Source organism: Bos grunniens, chromosome 5 (assembly GCF_055505025.1).
Source record: "Bos grunniens cultivar Pamir isolate PY7600 chromosome 5, Bosgru_T2T1.0, whole genome shotgun sequence".
In the NCBI taxonomy this organism is placed as follows: Eukaryota; Metazoa; Chordata; class Mammalia; order Artiodactyla; family Bovidae; genus Bos; species Bos grunniens.
In genome coordinates, this window is record NC_141169.1 from 64197858 (window position 1) to 64221162 (window position 23305).

General features: G+C 38.9%; 1 protein-coding gene across 14 annotated transcripts in view; it reads right to left on the reverse strand.

Annotated features, from left to right (window-relative positions):
* ANKS1B (ankyrin repeat and sterile alpha motif domain containing 1B) overlaps nucleotides 1–23305 on the reverse strand; it is a 1153827-nt gene that overhangs the window by 311917 nt on the left and 818605 nt on the right. For all 14 annotated transcript variants that reach the window (XM_086400851.1, XM_086400849.1, XM_086400857.1 and 11 more), the window contains one exon: nucleotides 15288–15440. In XM_086400851.1, the coding sequence (XP_086256977.1) occupies nucleotides 15288–15440 (153 nt within the window). The remainder of the gene's footprint in view (nucleotides 1–15287; nucleotides 15441–23305) is intronic.

Here is a 23305-nt window from a genome sequence, read left to right on the forward strand (position 1 = left end):
GCAGCCATCCATTTGAAGGTGCCAATTGAAGCCTTTCCATTAGTGATACTGTCCAAGAGCATAGCACTGGGGAAAGGAGACCTAAGGACAAAATCTTGAGCAAAAATTGACATTTAATGGAGGGGAAGATGGAGGAGGAGGCACTAAAACTCTGATTATTGTGATTGTTGCTGTTATTCCCTGCTCCTGTCTAGAGGAGTCAGCTACCTAAGGAATCATATTGAATTTAAAAAGTATTTATTGCATTTCCTCTTGGAACAAAGAGTCAATGTGCAACAAATGTTTGAGCAAGGCATGACAATGATTCTCTATTAGAGAAATACTTCCATATTTAATTTTCTAAAATAATTTTATTTGATGGTTAGTTCAACAATTTTCAACCTTTTATGGCTCCAGTCATCCCATTATCATAGTGTGTTTATTGTTTAAGTTATTATGCTCTAGTTGTCAAAAATTGGTTGTCCACGAATTTTCCATACGTTTATGCATGCGCACATGCTAAATTGCTTCAGTTGTGTCTGACTCTTTTTGACCCTACGGACTGTAGCCTGCCAGGCTCCTCTGTCCATGAGCTTCTCTGGACAAGAATACTGGAGAGGGTTGCCACGCCCTTCCCTAGGGGATCTACCTGACTCAAGGATTAAACCCACGTCTCTTGCATCTCCTGCATTTGCAGGTGGGTTCTTTACCTCTAGCACCACCTGGGAAGCCCTACATACATTAAAGCCCCATCCAAATCTTCCCCCCATGGGCCCCCACAGTTTAGCACCACTATTCAGGTCATATTTTCTGAGATGGTTTGGATTTCACATATTCTGATTGGAAGCCTAGAAACAATGATAAGACCATCCATAATTCTAAAATGCTCTCCTCTTTTTTCTATTTTTTTCTAATCAAAATTTCTGTTTTGTGGTGAACTGAATGAACTAATGGTCTTAATTTTTCATCCTGACTTGCATCCAAGGCATTTACTATGTGCATTTTGGCTCATTGTACCAAGAGGTGAGATATATCCTCCTCTGTCAACTTAATTTTGAGTTGGTCTTATAGCTTCCTTTGGCCAATTGTTGGCAGATATGAGGCAAGTGGAGGCCTGAAAATGTGCTTGCATGTTTTCATTTCCCTGTCTTTGCTATAGAATGTGTCTGGGAGAGCATATTAGAGGATGGTGCATGTGAAGCAGAGCAGAGCGGCCCCAGTTGTCTCAACTGAGACCATCCCAGGTGAGTTGACTCTTACACCCTGGCAGGTCAGAGCCACCGGGCTGATGTGAGGCAGCCAGCTGGAATCAGAAGAAATCTCCAGCTGCTGCTGCTGCTAAGTCGCGTCAGTCGTGTCCGACTCTGTGCGACCCCATAGACGGCAGCCCACCAGGCTCCCCCGTCCCTGGGATTCTCCAGGCAAGAACACTGGAGCGGGTTGCCATTTCCTTCTCCAATGCATGAAAGTGAAAAGTGAAAGTGAAGTCGCTCAGTCGTTTTTGACTCTTCGCGATCCCATGGACTGCAGCCTACCAGGCTCCTCCATCCATGGGATTCTCCAGGCAAGAGTACTGGAGTGGGGTGCCATCGCCTTCTCCGAATCTTCAGCTGAGTACAGCCTAAATTACTCACCATGGACTTGTGAGAGAACGACATGCTTATTGCTTTAAGCAATTTCAGACTGTTGTATTGCTTTGCTGAGGCGATGGATAATGGCAGATCACACTTACCATAGATCTTAGAAATTTGGAAGCTGCCTGCATTAAAGAAAAATCGAGTGCTTTCTGTTTACAAAGCATTGTGCAGAACACTTTACTATACTACTTTATTTAATCCCAACAACACTATTATCTAGAAGATAAATAATGTTATTACACAAATTTTAGATGAAGGGAAACTGAGGGCTTAGAGAAGGTTAAGTGATTTGCCCAAGGTGATAAAACGGGTTTGGAAGTCAAACCCCAGGAAACTGTTTTTAGACCTTGTGCCTTTTCCATTGATGCTTGTCATTTATTCTACTGGTTCCTCCATTTCAGGTTTTCTCCTGCCCACCTCTGACCCCTCCTAATTAGGAAAAGACCCTATGTTTCAATTTGGAATACAAAGATCACTTTTTATACTAGTTCTTCTTAATACTCCTCTTCTTACACACAGTAAATGTCCCTCTTCTCCAGTAGTCTGGAAGTTCTTTTGCAGGTAAGGATTGTAAAATGCTTATTATGTGTTACAGCTACTATGAGGTAGAATTTTTAAAAGGTAATGATCCTATTCAAATGTTAAGAAATCTAATTATTCCTCCCAAAACAGTTTATAAAAAAATAAGAAAGATTCTACTAGAGAATACATTATGTTTTATGCTAAACACACACGCGCACACACACACACACACACATTTAAAAGGGCACTGTTATCCCAAATTAATTTAATTGATGGAATGCACAGTAGAGGGTTTTTCTCATTTTGTTAAACAACTTTAGGTATATGGTACTTGAACTTGGTGTTTAGCTGATGTCTATAAAAATAAAACCCTTCTGGTTCATGTTTTAGTATACTACCATTAGAAACAGGAATTGATATAAACCTGGCACTGAATAATTTGTTTTGCAGTTAGTTTTTGCATTTAAGTAATTGCTTTATTTTATTAAAAAAAAGAGGAATGCGTAGTACAAAAGAAAATACGGGCCTGAGCAGAAACAGTAAGTGAGGTTTTTATTTATCTTGAATATGAAACCAGGTAACAGTTAAATATTTAAGACTAAATTATTTTTCCTGAACTGCTGCTAGTTATGTTAATAGTAATGTGTGTGTGTTAGTCACTCAGTTGTGTCCAACTCTTTGTGACCCCATGGATTGTAGCCCACCAGGCTCCTTTGTCCGTGGGATTCTCCAGGCAAGAATACTGGAGTGGGTTGCCATTTCCTTCTCCAATATTGGACCTCAATTTCTCATCTGTTCAGAGTTGAAAGCTTTGAATATTTTTATATTGCATGTAATTTTGAAAGTACTTAATTTTAGGTAAATATTAATTTATTTTTCCTAAAAGTATTAAACATTCTAGTAAAAATTTGGATGAAAATTCTCCGTATTTATCTATTTGTGTAAATGCATGTGAACATACTTTTCATTGTAGTGAGAATCACTTGAATTTGATCTGATCTGATAAACTGAGTCAATATTTGAGATTTGTTGAAAAATTTGGAATATACTTCTTGCATTTCCAAAAGTGATATATATGATTTTCTAATAGTAGTAAAACTAAATTCTTTCAGATATTTAAAAATGTTTTAGATTTAGTCACTGCCCTGTACTTTAGGTATGCTGCCACCAGGTGGCGGTAGGGTGCCAAACACAAGATCTGTACAGTAAGGAATTTACATCTTTCACAGCTCTTTGCTTGAGTTCGAAAATAATTTGATACCACAGATATCCAATTTAACATAATACACATCCTTAGTAAAATGGCTAAACTTAAATTCTAAATCAACCTTAAACATCTTTAAGGCAGATATAAATACTAAGCTACAAAATCACCTACCTCATCTCTCTCCTCCCCAAATTTTAATTATTTTTATAATGGATAGATTCTAATATTAATCTTGTATACTTCCTTTAGTGATAAATTAACCTTTGTGATTTGCTCTGAGTATTTATATTTATTATCAATCTCTTCCATGGCAGCTTGTATGTCAGGCTTCAAAATTCTAAATAGTTTTCTTCTAACAGAGGGACCTCTTTGACTTTCCTTTCATCTCAGAAGGTAGAGGCTTATCTTTTCAGTATGATCTCAGATCTTCTCCCACAGAAGACTCAGAGCATTTCTCCATTATGATAGCATGAAAAATGTTGTATTTGTCTTGTATAGAGGACTTTTTCCTCTTTTATTTTCTACACTGTAGAATAATTCATTACTATATTCCTCCTCTCAAAGCTTCCAGAAGCATAGAGCCAGTTTACAGTATTTACTGATTTAACTGCAACACAGATGAGTCTCCTTAGCAACAGGCTCTGCCCTAAATATCTCCAGAAAAGACTTAAAGAAACAAAATTCCTCATGTCATGCTAAAAATCAGAGCAAAATGCAAACTACAAAATTAACTGACTTTATTATAATTAGTGATACTATAAATGGAAGTGGAGCCATTTCAATGAAAAGGGGATACTGAGCTACTTCAAAACAGTCAGAAATGCCCACTCTTAACGGATTATCGAGCTGAAACTTTGGGACAGATTCTAAAGGGTTTAACATGATGGATGACCAATTGAGAATGAGCACATCTCTAACATCTGAGCCACTATTCTGCTCTGCCCTAGGGTTGTTTGTTTCAAGAATAAAAAGAACTGGGTGGCTGAGCGTCAAGGACCAATACTATGTAGTTGGGAGGAGAAAAGGCAATAGCAATTCCATATCTAAGCATAGTCAGAAAGAAAAAAAAAAAAAAAAGGAAGTTGGGAGAGGAAAGGCTCTCTGCAGCTTTATCCTGAATGCTTCTACACAGAGCTGAGAGTCATTCCTCTCACATGCACCCACTCCAGGGTTGGAAATATTCTATGCAGCATTAAGCAGTGCTGGGAGGCTGAGAGGCTAAGGCAGAGGGAAGGGGTTGGAGTTGGAAGTTGGGGAAGAGAGAGGTTGAACAGTGATTTCTAGAGGCCAGAGTCTGCACAATAAACAGGCTGGCTCTCGATGTTATAACTCTGGTGAGTACTGAGAGCGAAAAGCAAATGGCAGCTAAGCTGTGAAAGCATGCTCTGAGGAAGCTGGCCAGCTCCCAGCCTAACGCTGGGAAAGTGATCTGGGGGAGAGAGAAAGGAAAAAATAGAGGCAAAGAAAAATAGAATAGGGAGAGAAGAGAAAGCAATGGATAATAAAAAGCTCTTGTGTGATTTGAGTCTCACAGGAAACCTATGAAGTCAGTGGGGGCAGATATTATTACCTTCTATTTAAAAAGGAGAAACTGAGGCCAAGAGTTGATAAGTGACTTTTTTGTAAGGTCACGTACTGAGTGGTGGATATAGGATTCAAAGTCAAGTGACCTGATTCTAAAATAAAGATAAAAGGAGAGAGGGTGCATTTGAAGCATGGACACACACCATCTGTCCTACCATTTACTTTATAAACAGTAAGTAAAATTTTCACATAACCAAGGCTGAGCCTTTTAAGGGTCAAACTGAAACAATTTTAGCCACTATTGAAAAGCACTTCTTTCCTTTGCATGCTGACTGTAATTTTCCCTCTTCTTGATATGTGGGTTATAATGATGAAAATTGGCTCTATATTTATGGACTCCCACTTCAGTGACACCCTCAGGTTCTAAGGAGGCACACAGGTTTTTACTGCTGTCATGCCTAATACATTCATGGCTAGAAATAGCTGTGGAGCAGAATGGGCTGACTCTGCTCCTACTTCCCTCACAGTCAGCTCTTCCGTCTTCAGTGTGTTGGCTTCCGGCCCCTGCCTACTGCTTCTGATCATGTCATTCTCTTGACTAAAATCCTTTTAATGGCTCCCCACTTACTACAGTAGTTTTAAACCCAGGCTGCAAATTAAAATCACTTGGGGGAACTTGTAAAAAACTTGATGCCCAGATGCTACCACCAAAGATTTTGACTCAGTTGTTTAGGTATGGGCCCCTAGCCTACAGGGACTTGGAGAAGGCAATGGCACCCCACTCCAGTACTCTTGCCTGGAAAATCTCATGAACGGAGGAGCCTGGTGGGCTGCAGTCCATGGGGTTGCTAAGAGTCGGGCATGACTGAGCGACTTCACTTTCAATTTTCACTTTCATGCATTGGAGAAGGAAATGGCAACCTGCTCCAGTGTTCTTGCCTGGAGAATCCCAGGGATGGGGGAGCCTGGTGGGCTGCTGTCTATGGGGTCGCACGACTGAAGCAACTTAGCAGCAGCAGCTACAGGGACTAATGTAAGTTGCATGGATTTGGGTTTCTGGACTAACAGGGATAAACCCTAAAATTATCTTAGTTTACCATCTTAAGAGAATTCTCAGGCCATTATGCAGGGAGGAGGAAGTCAGAGAGCCTGGAAGACTCTGAATTGAGAAGATGGAGGTGAGAGTCTAGGGAGACTAAAGTGGCTAGACTTTTCTGTATAGAGTACCAGAGAGGAAAGAATGCTGATCAGCACATGCATATAAGGAAACTATCTGAGGCCAGATGTAGAAAGAAACACCAGAAAATATTAGTGGGCATAGTACTTGGAGCTCATACAGGGTCGGTAGTAGTGTGAGCTATTCAGGCTGGGAAACCAGGAAGTTCACAGGGCAATGTCAGGTGACTCAGAAGCATCTTGCCTCAGTAGTGCAGAAGCACAGTCACAAACTAAATGATATTCCAGTTTTTGCCTAACAAATCTTAAAAGCAAGACCTGAAAGGATAAAAATATATCTAAAGGGCTCCTCTGTGTCTGAGAACAGAGCCCACGAATATTTATAGGAATACAAAAATAGCCATAACCAGCACCCAACAAGGTAGAATTCATAATGTCTGGCATGCAATAAAAGTTACCGGGCATGGCAAGAACATTGAGGAGAAAAATCAATCAGGTGACACCAACCCCAAACTGACACAGATGTTAGAATTAGAAGACAAGGGCAAGGCTTCCCTGGTGATCCAGTAGTTGAGCATCCACCTGCCAATGCAGGGGATATGGGTTCAATCCCTGGTCTGGGAGGATTCCGCATGCCACAGGGCAACTAAGCCCATGCACCACAGCCACTGAATTCCTCACACCTTAGAGTCCATGCTCTGCACCAAGAGAAGCCACTGCAATGAGAAGCCCGCGCACCAGAACTAGGGAGTAGCCCCCGCTTGCCTCAGCTAGAGAAAGCCTGTGCGCAGCCACAGAGACCCAGCACAGGCAAAAGTAAATAAATTAAAAGCTACTAATTAAAAAAAGACAAGGGCATTAAAAAAGTTACTATAACCACATTCATTATGTTCAATAAGTTAGAGAAAAGATTGAGGATGTTAAATAGAGACTTGGGGGAAAAAAAGACTGATGTCTAACTTCTGGAGATGAACACTATAATCTCAGAGATTTAAAGTACACTGCATATTACTAATGGCAGATTAGAGATCACAAGAAGATAAATGAACTTAAAGACACAGCAATAGAAACATCCAAATAAATCCCAGAGAGAAAGAATACTGAAAAAAAAAAAAAAAGTATTGGTGAAGTGAAGTGAAAGTCGCTCAGTCGTCTCTGACTGTTTGTGACCCCATGGACTATACCAGAATACTGGAGCAGGTAGCCTTTCCCTTCTCCAGGGGGTCTTCCCAACACAGGGATTGAACCCAGGTCTCCCACATCACAGGCAGATTCTTTACCATCTGAGCCACAAGGGAAGCCCAAGAATACTGGAGTGGGTAGCCTATCCCTCGTCCAGTGGATCTTCCTGACCCAGGAATTGAACCAGGGTCTCCTGCACTGCAGGCAGATTCTTTACCATCTGAGCTATCAGGGAAGCCCAAGTATTGGTGAGTTGTGGCCTAATTTTAAATAGCCCAACATACATGTGATTGAAGTTTCCAAAGAAGAGAGGCAGTCAGACAGAAAACAATATTTTAAGAAATAATGACCATAATGCAGTCACTATGAAAAACAATTTAGAGGTTCCTCAAAAATTTAAAAACAGGATTATCATATGATCCAACAATCCTACTTTTAGGTATATATCCAAAAGAATTGAAAAGAGGATTTCAGGGGGTTATTTTTACACTGATGTTCATTGCACCATTGTCCAAAATGGCCAAGGAGTGGAAGGAAACTAAATGTCTATCAACAGATGAATGGCTAAAGAAAATATGGCATATACACATTCAGTCTTAAAAAGAAGAAAATCCTGTGATATGCTATAACATGGATAAACTTTGAGGACATTATGCTAAGAAAAATAAGCCAGTTAAAAAAGGACAAATACTACATGATTCCACTTACATGAGGTATCTAAAATAGTCAAACTCTTAAAAAGTAGGACGATGGTTTCCAGGGGTTAGAGGAAGGAGGATAGGACAGTTGTTCAATGGAGATAGAGTTTCAGTTTTGCAGGATGAAAAATTTCTAGAGGTCTGTGGCACAGAAATGTCTATATACTCAGCACTACTATACTCTACATTTAAAAATGGTTACCATGGCAAATTTTATTTGCTGTTGACCACAATAAAAAAAGTGATTGTGAAAATAGTTGCATAACTCTGTAAATATCCTAAAAAGGATTAAATTGTACACTGTAAATAGGCAAATTGTATGATATTTGAATTATACAGAAAGAAAGCTATAAAAACAAGTTGAGGATATTTCACAACAATGACAGAGAATGAACATCCTACGTTCCTACAATTGTAGGAACAGTCCTACAACTACATGCAGTGTAACTAAATGAAAGAAGCCCCAAGGAAGGATACACTGCATAAAAACAAGCAAATGGCTCTGCTGTTAGAAATAAGGATGGTAGTTGCTTTGGGGGTCATGGAAAGATTAGTGACTAGAAGGGGCCATGAGGTGCCTTTTGGGTGCTGGTGATTTTCCATTTCTTGTACTGAGTGCTAGCTACATGTATGTGCTCTTTTTGTGAAAATTCATTCAGCTGTACATTTCTGTATGGATTTTTGTGTGTCTGTTTTACCTCTATAAAAAAAGTTTTGAAAAGTGGAAGGGAAAAAATATAAGACATTCACAGGAAGTTATTAAACAAACAAAAAGTAATGACCAGAAATTTTCCAAAGTTGATGAAAACTATAGACCTCATATCTAAGAAGAAGTTCAAAAAACTTTACACACAAGTAATATGAAGAAAACCACACCAAGGCACATCATAATCAAGTTGTTTAAAACCAGTGATAAAGAGAAAACCATTAAGTGCAGCCACAGGGCTAAAAGACACATTATATACAGAGAAATAACAACAACAAAACCAAAAAGGAAAGAATAGCAGCAGATTTCTTATCAGAAATAATGCAGAAGAGACAACAGTGGATCAGCATTTCTAAAGTACTGTTAACTCTAGAATTCTATACCCAGAAAAAGTATCTTTCAAAACTGAAGGCAAAATAAAGTCTTTCTATCAGTGGCCCCACACTGTGAAAATGTTTAAGACCTTTGGGTAGAAAGAAAATGACAGCAGATGCAAATAGGTTTATATACAAGGGCATGAAGAGCAGGGATGGCTCCATGGATGTGTGACCTGTGTAGCACAAAATCTGTGCTTCAAAGGTATCTCTGCTTGGCTAAATATCCTTCCACTATTGCCTTACATTTTAAAATAATTTTTGAATGAGACCCATATTTTCATATTTCACTGGAGCCTTCAACAATGAAGAATTAATAAGGGTCCTGGTGAGGAATACTGTAGCCCATGGGAATGGGGAGCAAGGCTGGGATGCTGAGGTTGGTTTAGATCTGGGTAGTATGCTCAACATGGAATGTGGAAGGGTGGTGGTGGCTTCTTCAGAGGAAATTTGAAATGCTTCTATTTTAATCAGGAGAAGAGTGAATGAAATCAATGTGGGAAAATGAAGTCCACTAAAATAACTTTCTTAATGTAGAAATGTCTAGATGCTCAGAACATGATTTTCATTTTTGTATAGAGATGGGTCATTAATGGCTGTAATCAGAGGGTTTCAGTTATTCATGAAATCAATTTGTTGCTAAGTGTCTAGACTGTCTCTTCAGGGCCAAATGCCTTGTTTACTTTCTTTCTTTAAAAAAATTAATTAATTAATTAATTAATTTTACTTTACAATATTGTATTGGTTTTACCATACATTGACTTGACTCCGCCATGAGTGTACATGTGTTCCCCATCCCTTGTTAACTTTCATTTGTGTGTGTCTGTGGTGTGTTTTCCAAGATCAACACTCAATAATGCTTATTCCATAATATTAACCCCGAGGCACTAAAAGATAGCAAGTTCTCTTTAAATCCAAAAGAAAAGCTATATTCCTTCCAAAGAAGTTTTAGTGTTTAAGCACATTTTATTGTGATATAACTTTATCTCAGTTTAGGCTCCAAAGTTGAGAGCAGCATGATAGGTGCAGATATGCTGAAAGAGAGTGGAATCAATAATATAAGCCTTAGCCCATCGGCCTTCAGGTCACATGGGAAAGGGCTAAAAATCACCTGAAAGTGAGTATTTATTTGGAAGAGGGTTGTTCATTTCATATAAGGAAGGGAGAAGGGTGCTTTTTCCAAAACTTGGGCCAGGCTTCCAGAGAATATATTGAAGAGGTTGCAATTTATTTTATTTTTCAAAGCCTTTATTGAATCTGTTACAATATAACTTCTGTTTTATGTTTTGGTAATTTGGCTGTGAGGCATTGGGACCTTATCTCCTCTACCAGGGATCAAACTGGCACCCTGCGCATTGGAAGATGAGGTCTTAATCACTGGACTGGCAATGAAGTCCTAGAGCTTGCAATTCAGATACAGTGACTGGTGGTGGTGGGGAGAGTCCAGGGGCTTTACCTGATACATAAATGTCTGAAGAAGTCTGAAGCCCAGAGATCGTGTCTAGTTTGTTCTGAAGGCTTGTGAAGAGCTAGCTGTACTGACTATGAGTGTAAATTAAATGCTTAAATCCATAGATAATTTATAAAGTTTGCTCTACACTTGAATACTCATATCTAGTTATTTAGTTAAAGCCTTCGGCTTTGATTAAAGTTGTTAACATTTGAAGTGTTGACTGATGTAGCCTCCCTGGTGTGGAAATATGAATATTTCTCTCATTTATTAATGTCCTATAGTGAAAGCATAACCTTTTACTTAAAATAATTGTTTTGGAAATGGAATTATAATATTCTCCTCCCCATTCCTCCCCTGCAGTTTGTGAATTTGGTGATTATTTTCTTGGTTGGGAGTATAAGCAATCATTTGCATTTATCCAATACACACACACACAACCAAACACATTCATACTTACCCAGACAATGCAGAAAAACTTTAGGGAGTAAATTTAATTGCAGTTATAGTAATGAGAGTAGAGCAGAGAGGAGTGTGACTTTATAATTCTGATCATAAAATAAAAACATCAAAGCAAGTAATGAGTCTAAATTTAATGTTGAGAGGACTATATTTCTGTAGCATTTAAGGCAAGTAAAGTCAAGCTATTAAAGACTGAACACAAAATTAGAATGTTAACTTTGCAAATTTCTTAGTCTATCTCCAAGTGATTAGATTATCACAAAATTTCCCTAGGAAGGTAGAAATTGAATCAACAACACTGCAAAAGAAAAAACAAAAAAGAAATTTGACAGCCCTAAGCAAAGTGATGTAAATATAGTTTCAGCAGCTATTAGGCAAGAAGCAAATGCTCTGCTAATCAATTTACTGTTACAGAAATAAGTCCAAATGATTTTCATGGGATGCATATGGGTATTGCTACCTTAATTATTTTATTTGCTTCTACCCAAAGGTATTTAAAACACAGCCAACTGCTGGATTTGGATTTTTAAAGCTATTCTTACACTTATGAACAGAGATTTAAGACTGCACTGAAGCCTGAATTTTATCTTGTTCTTTCAGTGGGCATTTTTTTTTTATTATCAATATTGTAGAAGGTTATAAGTCTGGACTAGAATTATTTCCTTGGTAAAAAGTGAGAGATAAAACTAATGGGAAGAAATTACTCATAAATTCTACACTGATACTGACAAATGAATAAATTGGACCTTATTAATGTGCTTCATCTAATCAAAATCCCTTAAGTAGGTGCACAGTGATAAAAAATAAACATTGTTTTTCATAACTGCAATACTTTTTTGTTGTTGTTTAGGAAATGATGATTTTGTGGAGATTTTACAATTATCCATACATATTTCAGGCAGAAAATATGTAGCCTTTTTACTTAAAATTTCCACAAAGGCAGAGCTGTTGAGATTTTTAAATAGCAGTGGAAACTGTTGTGTAAACTTGGTAATAGTATATGCAAGACCTGAGTAAATTTTTGAGTGAAAAACCTCCACCAAATCATGTACTTACGCACTGCTAACTAGTTTGTAATTCTAACAAGCCTTTGGAGAGGACTATAATTCAGGCTAGAGATTCACCCAGCTGCCATCTGCAGAGGGACCCGTTTGCCTGACAATCTCTCTCAACATTGTCATACAACATAAAATATCAATACAAAAGTGAAAATAATATTAATGATGTTATTAATGGTCATGGCACACACAGAGGTAAAACAGCTATTGATGAAATATCAGCTTCTGAATACGAAGCATGCATTAGAGATTGTAAAAACAGTTATTGGCAAAGACTTCATTTTCTAGGTCTAGACACAGCACGGGCCTATAAAACTGGCAATACCTTATGTCTTAGTTTATGCTCGATTTCCACTGCTGACAATGCTGCTACTAACATATGAGATTTCCACTACTCTCCCCTATGCCTATACTTTGGGTAACTTTGTGACTAAAATCTTTATTAGGTTAGTTCCAATAACTTTTTTTTAAAGGCGTTAATGTGCTCCACCAAGAAAAAGACCTTGGGGGATTTTTTGAAAGATCACAATTTCAAATATATTTGCACTTTTCAAGTCACAACATTGTGTAGCTTTCATTTTCTCACGAACATACTTTGAATAAATTTATAAATACTGAGAAAGTATTACTAGTTGTCTAATATCAAGTACAACATAATGTACTTGAGGGTTAGTCACTATGATTTAATGACGCTGAAGTTGTTTGTAATCACATCAACAGTCAGCTTTCTCATTCTTTGTTCTCCTCCCCTCTCAGCAGATCTCTACATCAAAGACAGCCTGCACGTGCACTTCTCTCTCCATTCTACACAGAACAGCACTTATTGAAGCCACTGGGTTTCTTTAAAACTAGCCACTCATTACAAAGGTTCGGGATGCAACTTTCCTAAAAAGCTTTGCTCTTAACCAAAATGACTACACATTACTTTTGGGCTACAAAAGAATAAATTATGGATACTTAATACAGAATTACTGGGTCCAAATGTTATATACGAGATTATCTTATATTTGAATACCTTCCCTGACTAGTTGGAATAAATAAAAGTCTTGAGTTGGAGACCAGTAGAAAGCATTATAAGCCAGAAGGTACACATCATGCCTGTCTCTCATTTTAAAACCCAACAGCCCTAACCATCAAATGAAGTACACTTGCAGCAGCTCTAAAGGGCATAAAAATTTTATTCTCTGATTTCCAAGTCTAAAGGTACAGGTGGTTTTTCTCCATAGTAAGTGTATTTATAGAATTAAATGACTTGCAAAGCCTCCTCATCAAGAGTGTGAACTTGCCCATACAATTGTCACAAACTTTACATTCTATCGGTTCACTGTAAGGAAAGTATACTGGGTTGGTGTTAGATGCAGATGTTGTACTCCAGGCCCGAGGAATTTGGCCTCAAGATCAAAAACATAGTGACCATGTTTTCTGATTCTGATACAATGCTTGTGACAGGCACTTCTCCCTAGATTGGAGTCAGACTGTATTACAGCAAATGTACCTACGGGGATAATGCTTAGAGTCAGTATGGGTGGAAAAGGTTATTGTTCTGTCCCATTTCAAGAGTGGTTAGCCTTGTGGGTGTGGTTTAACACCCTGAGCCCTGGCATGAAACATGAGGCCTTGTGGCATCACTGCCCTGCAGTCACTGAGGGCACCCACGAGGTCTGGTCACAGTGACCAGACGGGAATCCTCTGCTACACAGAGCACTGGGGAGAGTGTGGGTCCAAGCCTACACCCTAACTGTTAGCCCCAGTACTTGACTTCTCAGAGACGTGTAGTCTTGTTTTAATGATCCTTGCTTCAATGAAAACATTTGATAATAGAGTTCTATTGGAATCCATTCTTTTTCAGAGAGATTATTTCTAATATTAGGTGAGTGACTCATGAGCTATCTATAATAAGTATTCATTCTTCAGTGGGAAGTGATATTATTCAGAAGATGTTACATAGATATATTTATCATTGACAAGAAAGTGACTTACTGGAAGCATGTTTGTTTGATCTATGGAAGAGCCCCGTTTACTAAATGGCTAAGAGTAGCCATGAGTGTGGAGTTCTCAGTGGAGAACTGAAGTCTTCTTGATGCAACTGAAAAGCAAAACAGTCTCAGTTGCTTCCACTGCCACACAGACTAGCAACAAAATTAATTGGAAGCTTTTAGTCAGAAAGTGAGTTCCTTCTGAAATAATGAAAGCTTTTGTGAAAGGATAAGAACAGAAAGCTAAGGGTAGTTGATGGCACATTAGAAGAAGGAGCCAAGAATTTGTCCATTTAAAGTGATTTTTAAATTAAAGAAGGGTTTTTATAGATGTTCCAGAAAAGATATTAAAGACAGACTTTTTAAAAGCAAAGAATAATTAGTTACTACTAATTAACCATCATTTAAAAGAATTAATGACATTCAGTGTAGGAGACTTGACTTTTGGAGGAAAAAATGCCATAAAGAGTAGAAGAGAGTGCTATTGAGCTGGAAGAAATTATTTGCTTTGTCTTTCATTTTGTGAATGCTTTTTTCAGTTATAAGAATATAAAACTTAAGTCTAAGAAATTCTCTAAAAGATTAAATGATTTCTCACTTTTGAAATGTTCATGATGCCAAATAAAATATGAAAGCATGATGCTTATTCATCTTTTCAACTCTTTCATGCCTTTATACCATTAGAAATAAAATAACAGTAAAAACAAAATGAGAAAACTATCAGTATCAAAATCAGTTAAACAGATTTAGTTGATCTCTTTGGGCTCAAATACATGGCAACATTTGTTGGCCAGTTTTTACAGAAAATCTATGCCAAGTGTATGAATAAAACAAACAATTTAAAATTAGTTATAAGCCTTGGAAAATAAAATGTTGATATTACAGCAGCTTATATAATAACAAAAAGCAGCCTCTTCAAGTATATGGTTTATATTTGTAGTTAAGGAATAGAGACAAACATAACAGAGATAGAAAACTAAAAATGATGACTTTAGTCTTAAAAAATGAATAAGAGCAAAGAATAGAATGGGTGCTGATTTGTTATCATATCCATATCCTAAAGTGACAAAATTTCTTAAAATGGAAATCCCAAAGCTGCTTGGGAGGTTTCCTGAAATAATGTGAAACACCCTGAGAGTCCTCTTAGTCCCCCACTCCAAAACTTCAAAAGATAATGACTGTGGAGCTTGACTAGAATCAAGAGAGACATATATTCAAAACAGAAGGCATATCCATAAATCCTTGTTGGATGTCCAGCTATGAAGACAGAAACAACTACCCACCTATGGTAAGAATCATCAAGGGTTGATAAGGTGTCGTTAAGAGATCAACTTACGTTAATAAGTTCAACCTCCCAGATTTTTTTCAACAGGTCCATCGATGTGTAGCCGTTAATTAGAAAGGCTTTGGTGTAGTCACCTAGTTCAATGGAATCCAGCCACTCAGCCACAGACGTGGGATGATAGCCATCATGGCCGATGGGTCTCATCTGTAATTAGAAAATCACGTCAGGATTAATTTAAGGTGTTTACTTTGTGTTCCAACAACAGAATGCATCTTGGAAATTTATCTGATATGAAGCAACAGATCTTTCTGGATAAGAAAATGAGAAAACCCAAAATACTTGAGGCACAATTCTAAATCATTAATAATTTCATGCTGAATTAGTTTTCAAAAATGCACCCAGAAATTTCCAATTTAGCTGCTAAATCAGTTCCATATTTGAGAGATCTAAATATGTCAAACTTCTGTTGTGGACATTATTGGCATTCTGTTGGATGGAATTTAAAATGATGTCAGTCGAGCAGTTTTAAATTCAGTGCTGAAGGCACAGGAAACTACACTCCCAAAATGTAGATGATAATTCTCATATGCACAACATCAAAGCATGTGAAAATACTGCATGACTCAAACATCCAAAGGAATTCATGCTTATGCAAGACATGTATTGTAGGTAGTGAAAACATGCTGGAGAAACATACTGCTGTGGTAAGCCAGTACAGGAGAGGCTTTTGAGTGTTTGAAGACCATGTGTTCTGCAGACTCTACAGTATGTTAGACATTAATAGAGAACTCGCTGGCAGACAGATTCCTATTTTTTTGTCAGCTATATACAGATTTTTTTTTTTTTTTTTACTTTTTTAGGAGAACAAAGAAGTGTGACAGCAACATAATGTTTCTGAGTTTAAATTGGAGTGTGAAAGTAATTTTAAGCACAAGAAACTTCTGGCTTTAAAATTTTGTATGGATTATTCTAGTTTTTTGGCTTTTATTTGAAATTTTAGTTGAATTTGCAGTTCTTGGTTTTTTAAGTAACTCACTTCTGACTTGTGCTGCTTTGCACGCCACACCTTACATCGAATACTTCACTTATTAAGGACAGCCAGCACCTCAACAATTTGATGTGGTCCTTCAGTGAAATTCAGGATGGGAATGGCAGAACTGGGAAAAATGCAACATAGATTTTCCGCTTCCTTTAGATTCAAGGAGATAAATATTAATGGAAATCTATAGGATTCTGATTGGCAAGCAGAGAAAAATTAGTCTGAGCATCAGGGATTCAGATTTTAATCTCAAACATGTTAGGCTTTCTGTCACTATGCAGTGTCCTCATTTTTGAAATTTTCCTCATTCCTTTTCTTTTGGAGGGAGGTGCAAAGTGTTTATTAGGGCAGAAGAGGGGCCAAAGAATGATGGAGCTTGATAAAGCCTCTATGAACCCACTGGAGCTCTGGCGCAGTTTAGGCTATTAGAGCATCCTGGGCATGGCAGATAGAAATGGGCCTTTGGGCCCCACCTCTCTGTTAGTGGATGTTGCTGTCCTGGGAGGAGATACTCTGGGGTGGGCTCTTTGCCATGCAGGCAGACCCTGGAGATGCTGACAGCTGGAGGTTGTCTGGTGACCACTCTCCCCAAAGCCTGGAAGGTCCTTACTTGAAGGGAGATACAGATGGTGCATGGCCATGTCTTCCAGAATAGCCGGGACCTTGATTCACCAAAGGCTAACTTGTTACTACATTTGGTTTTTGCCTTTCACTCTATACCCACTCACTCATTCACATGCACACAACATCTATCTTTTAAATTTTAGATGAATTATTGGAAAGACACATCTCCTGGACCATTTGCAGACATCATGAAACTTTATCCCTGACGCTTTATTGGCATGTCCCAAGAACAAGGATGTTCTCCAACGTAGTCACAGTATCATCACCCCCAAGAAATCTAACATTGACAAAATGATGTTACCTAACATATAGTTGGAGAAGGCAATGGCACCCCACTCCAGGACTCTTGCCTGGAAAATCCCATGGGCGGAGGAGCCTGGTAGGCTGCAGTCCATAGGGGTCACAAAGAGTCAGACACAACTGAGTGACTTCACTTTCACGCATTGGAGAATGAAATGGCAACCCACTCCAGGGTTCTTGCCTGGAGAATCCCAGGGACGCGGGAGCCTGGTGGGCTGCCATCTATGGGGTCGCACAGAGACTGGACACGACTGAAGTAACTTAGCAGCAGCAGCAGCAACATATAGTTAGTATTAGCATTCCCCCAAAGTACCCAAAATGTCCTGTGTAGCTGTTTTATTCTTTCCTAGACATGATCAAAGGTCAAGGCGATTATATTTTCAAGTACTTCTACCTTTCTTTCTCTTTTCTTCTTCTGGGATTATATTTACTACTTCGTTTTTAAGTTTCGTTTTCTCCTTTTGTCTTTCCTATTGTTCCACTCCCCAATCTGTTTTCCATTTCAAGGTTTAAATGTCCTCTGCCTTGACATTACCATGTAATTCATTACTTGCATTGGGGTCGAAACTGCATCAGAATTTTGTATTTCACTTTTACATTGCCTGACTCATTTTGGCTACTCATTAGATGTTTGTTCATATAACACTTAACTCAGTGTTTATTATACAGCAGTTACAAATATAAATGACAACTCAGGATTTGCAAAATGATGTTTACCAGCAGTTGCAAATAACTGGATGTTATCTATGTGTAAAATTGGCAACTAGGACCCAAAAGCAGAGGCTCAAAGGTATCAAATACTTTCACATTCTACAGAGAATTAAAAAAATACTGGGGCTAGAGGCATTTTCCAGGACTTATTAGGAGGTGGCTGAACCAACTCTGCTACCCTGAATAATCACCCCAGCCTCAGGAAACTCCCTGGCTGTCCCAGTTAATACAAGGAAATAACTAGAAAAAAGAGAAGAAGGAATGGAGAGAGAATCATTAGGTTTGAAATTAATAGCTTGCCAGGGAGGTCTTTCTGCTAGCCATCTGAGAAGCTGCCCACACCAGCTGTGATACCAGGTACAAGCTTGGAGCATCTAGATGCATCAAGCTGAGGTACAGTCTTATGTCCCACCCCAGAGAACTGTGCAGTAGGGTCCTCATAGGTCACCCCAGGTATTCACACACCATTCCTTTGAGAGAACACCCAGTGGCCACCTGCCACACAGAGGTTGTTAATGGTCAGCAGTAGTCAAAGGTCTGATGGGAAACCCACCAGACCTCTGCAAAGCAAACCCAATTAACTATAAAGAAGTATGCCTTCCCCCAAGTCACTCCTTCTTTAGCATTAGGGAATTTAGAGTCAGAAAAGAGAGAGGTACCAGTCCCTTGGGGGAAGACTAAATTGGGGTGGGGGTTGGAGAAGAAAATAAAAATGGACGCTTAAATGGATAGGAACTGAATTTTTAATATTATATAACTGTAAAACTATTGGATGTATGTGATGTGAGATTGGATGTATGGATGTGAGAGCTGGGCTATAAAGAAAGCTGAGCACCGAAGCATTGATGCTTTTGAACTGTGGTGTTGGAGAAGACTCTTGAGAGTCCCTTGGACTGCAAGAAGATCCAACCAGCCCATCCTAAAGGAAATCAGTCCTGAATATTCATTGGAAGGACTGATGCTGAAGCTGAAACTCCAATACTTTGATCATCTGATGCAAAGAACTGACTCATCTGAAAAGATCCTGATGCTGGGAAAGATTGAAGGTGGGAGGAGAAGGGGACGACAGAGGATGAGATGGTTGGATGGCATCAACGACTCAATGGACGTGAGTTTGAGTAAACTCTGGGAGTTGGTGTTGGACAGGGAGGCCTAGTGTGCTGCGGTCCATGGTGTCGCAAAGAGTCAGACACGAATGAGCTTTCAGTTTCAGCTATTGGATATATCTGAGATAACATTAAAAATAGTAAAGAGAGAATCAACTGAGCTTGATTGAAGGCAGGATTGGAAAAAAAAAGTCCCATCAGTTTCTGCAAACTGCTCAGAAATCTGGTTACTCCTATGAGACAAGTTCTCCCGACCAACCTTAAGGAGGCAAGCGGGGGGAAACAGTCAGTGGAAAGATGAGAGGTGGGGCAGGCTGTGGCGCAGGGCCACAGAGCAAGTGTGAAGAGAACCTGGGAATGAGTACATTGATGTGTACGGGGCAGCATTCATTCAGTCGCTCACTCGTTAAACATTTAGCCCATGCCTATTCTGATGAATGTTGTAGAAGAGCAGGAAACAAAACAAGTTATAGTCTCTCCCTCATAGAAATTATAACCCTATTTAAAAAATATGCGAGCAGATGACCAATAAATTATGAAGGCTCTGCACACCTGAAGAAAGGAAGCTATTAGTGCTGAAAGAAGTTACAAAATTAACTTGACACATATTTAATGATATGCAAAATGGTTACTGTGCTGCACAATTATTTCCTTCAAAGCAATTCTCCCATCTGTTCCCTCACTTCTGTTCTTCCTGCCACTGCTCTGTGTAGGTCCTTATTGGTGCTTATAAAACCAATGCAATAGTCTTCCACTTGGCCTCCCCCCTTTTTGATCCAGCTTATACTATGATGCTACATCAGTCTCCAGGCTCTTAAGTCAACCCTTGCACAAAATCCTATAGAAGCTCCTTCTTGATAAGAGCCCAAATGTCCTTTTCCAGCATTCTAGGACAACTGAGACCAAGTACAAAGTTATCTTTTCAACCTCATCTCATACTACTCTGCTGTATGTAAACTCACACATATAATTAAACACATCAGTTTGTCTAAACAGTATGCTAAATTGCTAGCCATTCCATGAACATGAACTGTGTGCAAGACACATTCATGTCTTTGCAAATATCATTTTCCATGCTTTCCATGGAATTTCCATGCATGCATTTCCATGCATTCCATGCAGAATGATTTCTGCCTTTATTTCTGCAGTGTTTCTCTAGGACTGGCTTCTTGAGCTCTAAGATACAAATTTCCAACTGTTTGTAAAATATCTCATATAGATGTCCTATAGTATTACCAACACAAGCAAAATGTGTTTCCTTTGGCTCACAAGTGCCCTCCCTCTGCATTCCCCAACTAAGTCAATGGGGAGCATCACACCATATGCAGTTCCATGTGTGACAGTCCACGGGGTCGCAAAGAGTCAGACACGACTGGGTGACTGAACCACAACTGCACACCATCGCCCAAGTAGAGGCTTAGGAGTCATCTTTCTCTTTTCCATTTTACCTCATATCTAATTAGGCCAACAAGTCTTCTGCATTTGATTTACAAAGTGTCTTTCAATTCAATTCTCTTCTTCCAAAATGAACTTTGGAATGTGACAGCAGTATCTACTGCCGTATTGTAAGGATCATAAGACACAAGGTATGCATGCTGCCTAGCGCAGTTTTGAATATATGTCTTCAATAACTTAGTTTCCTTCCCTCCTTAGTGCCCTAAATTAGGCCCATGCTTATTTTGAAACTGTATATGTTGAGTCTTTTGGCTGCTAATCTTTTCAACTTCCAATCAAAATTCTTCTTTCCTCTTGCACTGCTTCCTTTTCTTTTCTACCTTGTTTTAGAAAGAGTTTATGTCTGCTAACCTCCTTATACCCTCCTTTCCACAGTTGACAGTTACTTTTTAAAAATATATCTAACAAGGTCCCTCAAGTTGATTGAATCATTTCTAATTCTCTGCTTTCTTCCTGGATGAGAATTATACCTCTGTGCCCCTTGCCAAGGAATCTGCATTGAATCCTGCTATAGCTGGACTTACTACTCCATCCCATTGGTGTTGGCTGTGTACTTTCTCGGCCAGTGGAACAGGCAGAAGTATCAGTGTGGCGGTCTCTAGATGAGGCCTCTGCACTCCTGTGATCCAATTATCCTATTGTATTCCTATACTCTATTATAAGAAAAACAAGTGCTGAGTAGTTACACAACTGCTAACCCTACGAGAAAGATGAAGACTTGTGGAGCAGACCTAAATCTAGGCTGAAGCTTGGAGTCTACCCGAGCTCTCTGGAGCGTGGGTGAGTCCACCTGAAGTTAGCTGAATCATGAGGAAGAAAAAATATACATATATTTTGTTGCTATAAACCACTGATATTTTGACATAGAGGGGAACATGGACTAATAAAGTCACTGTTTATTTCAAAACTCTTGGTGTTTGTATTAGTCTGGGTTCTCCAGAGAGACAGGATCAATAGGCTGTGTATATACACACGCACGCGTCTGAAATCTGGCAAGTGTCAAATCTGCAGGGCAGGCTAGAGACTCAGGGAAGAATTTGCAGCTCAAACCTGAAGGCAGCCTGGAGAAGAATTCCTTTGACTTCTTTGGGGGACCTCAGTGTTTTTCTCTGATTGGATAAAGTTCATCCACATTAAAGGGTAATCTGCTTTACTCAAAGTCTACTGATTTAAATGCTAATTTCACCTAAAAAATACCTTCAGAGTGACACCTAGACTGGTGTTTGACCAAATATCTGGGTACTGTGGCCTAACCAAGTCAACATATAAAATATTCCAAACTCTTTATTTTATGAATTCACTGGCAAATGACTGAGAGAGACTTGGAAAGCTAAGTTAACGTCAGCATCCTATCCAAGCTGTGTGACTCTCATCTAGTAAACATCAGTGTACTGTATTTTCACTAATCTTAAACTAAGTAACTCTTTATTTTATGAGTACAATTGTTGAGGCATAATCTACTATATTTCTAGTATATTTCTACACTTTTGCTCACACCGTTTCCTCTGTCAGGAATACTATTTTCCCCTGTTCTCTGTTGAAATTCTATCCATTCTTAAAAGATCCTGTTCAAATGCTGCCTCTTTTATGATGCCTTCTCCAATGCTATCCTTACTCCCAAGTCAAAACTAATCATACCTTCTACCAGGTTTCTGTAGTAATTTGCACAAAATTCTATTATAGCTCTATTAAAGTTTGATTTCTATTATAGTTAGAGAGGTGAGTATCTGTCTTAGTTAGACTGTCAACCTCCTGGTAAAGAAACAAGGTCTTAGCCACTTTTGTAGATATGGCAGTCATTTGCTAAAGGTTTACTAAAATGCCTTCTCCTTCCCCAGGGGATCTTCCTGACCCAGGGATTGAACCTGGGTCTCCTGCATTGCAGGCAGATTCTTTACCAACTGAGTCAGTAGGGAAGCCCAATTTAATGAACACGTGAGGACAAAAGGACAAATTAATTTTAGTGGCATGGCATCCATTTGTGGGGAGATGTGTACTTTGTACTACATATTATACAAATGAGGCTTCCTGTTATGGCCTAACTTAATGTTTACAAGTATTTAAAACTATTAAATACCAAGGACCAGTTCTAGGGAGTATGCTGTGTAGTATGCCGTATGGGTTTCCTAGATGGTGCAATGGTAAAGAATCTGCCTGCCAGTGCAGGAGATGCCAGAGACATGGGTTCGATCCCTGGGTCTGGAAGATCCCCTGGAGTGGGAAATGGCATTCCACTCCAGAATTCTTGCCTGGAAAATTCCATGGACAGAGGAGCTTGGCAGGCTATAGTCCATGGGGTCACAAAGAGCTGGACATGACTGAGCACACACAGCACATGCCATATTGCAAAATGCACTGGGCTTTGTTTCTGTAGCTGGCAGTCTTGACTATACCATTATTAGTTGTATAACCATGGGCAAGTTACTTCACCTCTAGGCTTCAGTGCTCTCATCTATAAAATAAAGGTGTTAGATCAATAATCTCAAAGTTCCCTTTTAGTTTCTAAATCTTACAACTGTATAATTTGTATATTAATATCAAATTAGTGTCATAGTTATTTATCCAGTAAAGAGGAAAGAAACCTAAAGGCAGAAGGAAAAAAATGCAGTACAAGATGGGACATGGATAGAGGAGCCTGGCGGGCTACAGTTGCTGGGGTTGCAAAGAGTGACTAACACTTTCAATTTCATAGGACATTTAGGCTAGAGTCAGATGTCAGCCACACTTTTTTCTTGAGTGCGCCCACAAGGAGCATGGTGACTGCTTTCTCAGATTAGCAGTGGTGATACTCTTTTCTCAGCAGGCTCATCTGGCAGGACAAGGATAGATAGCTC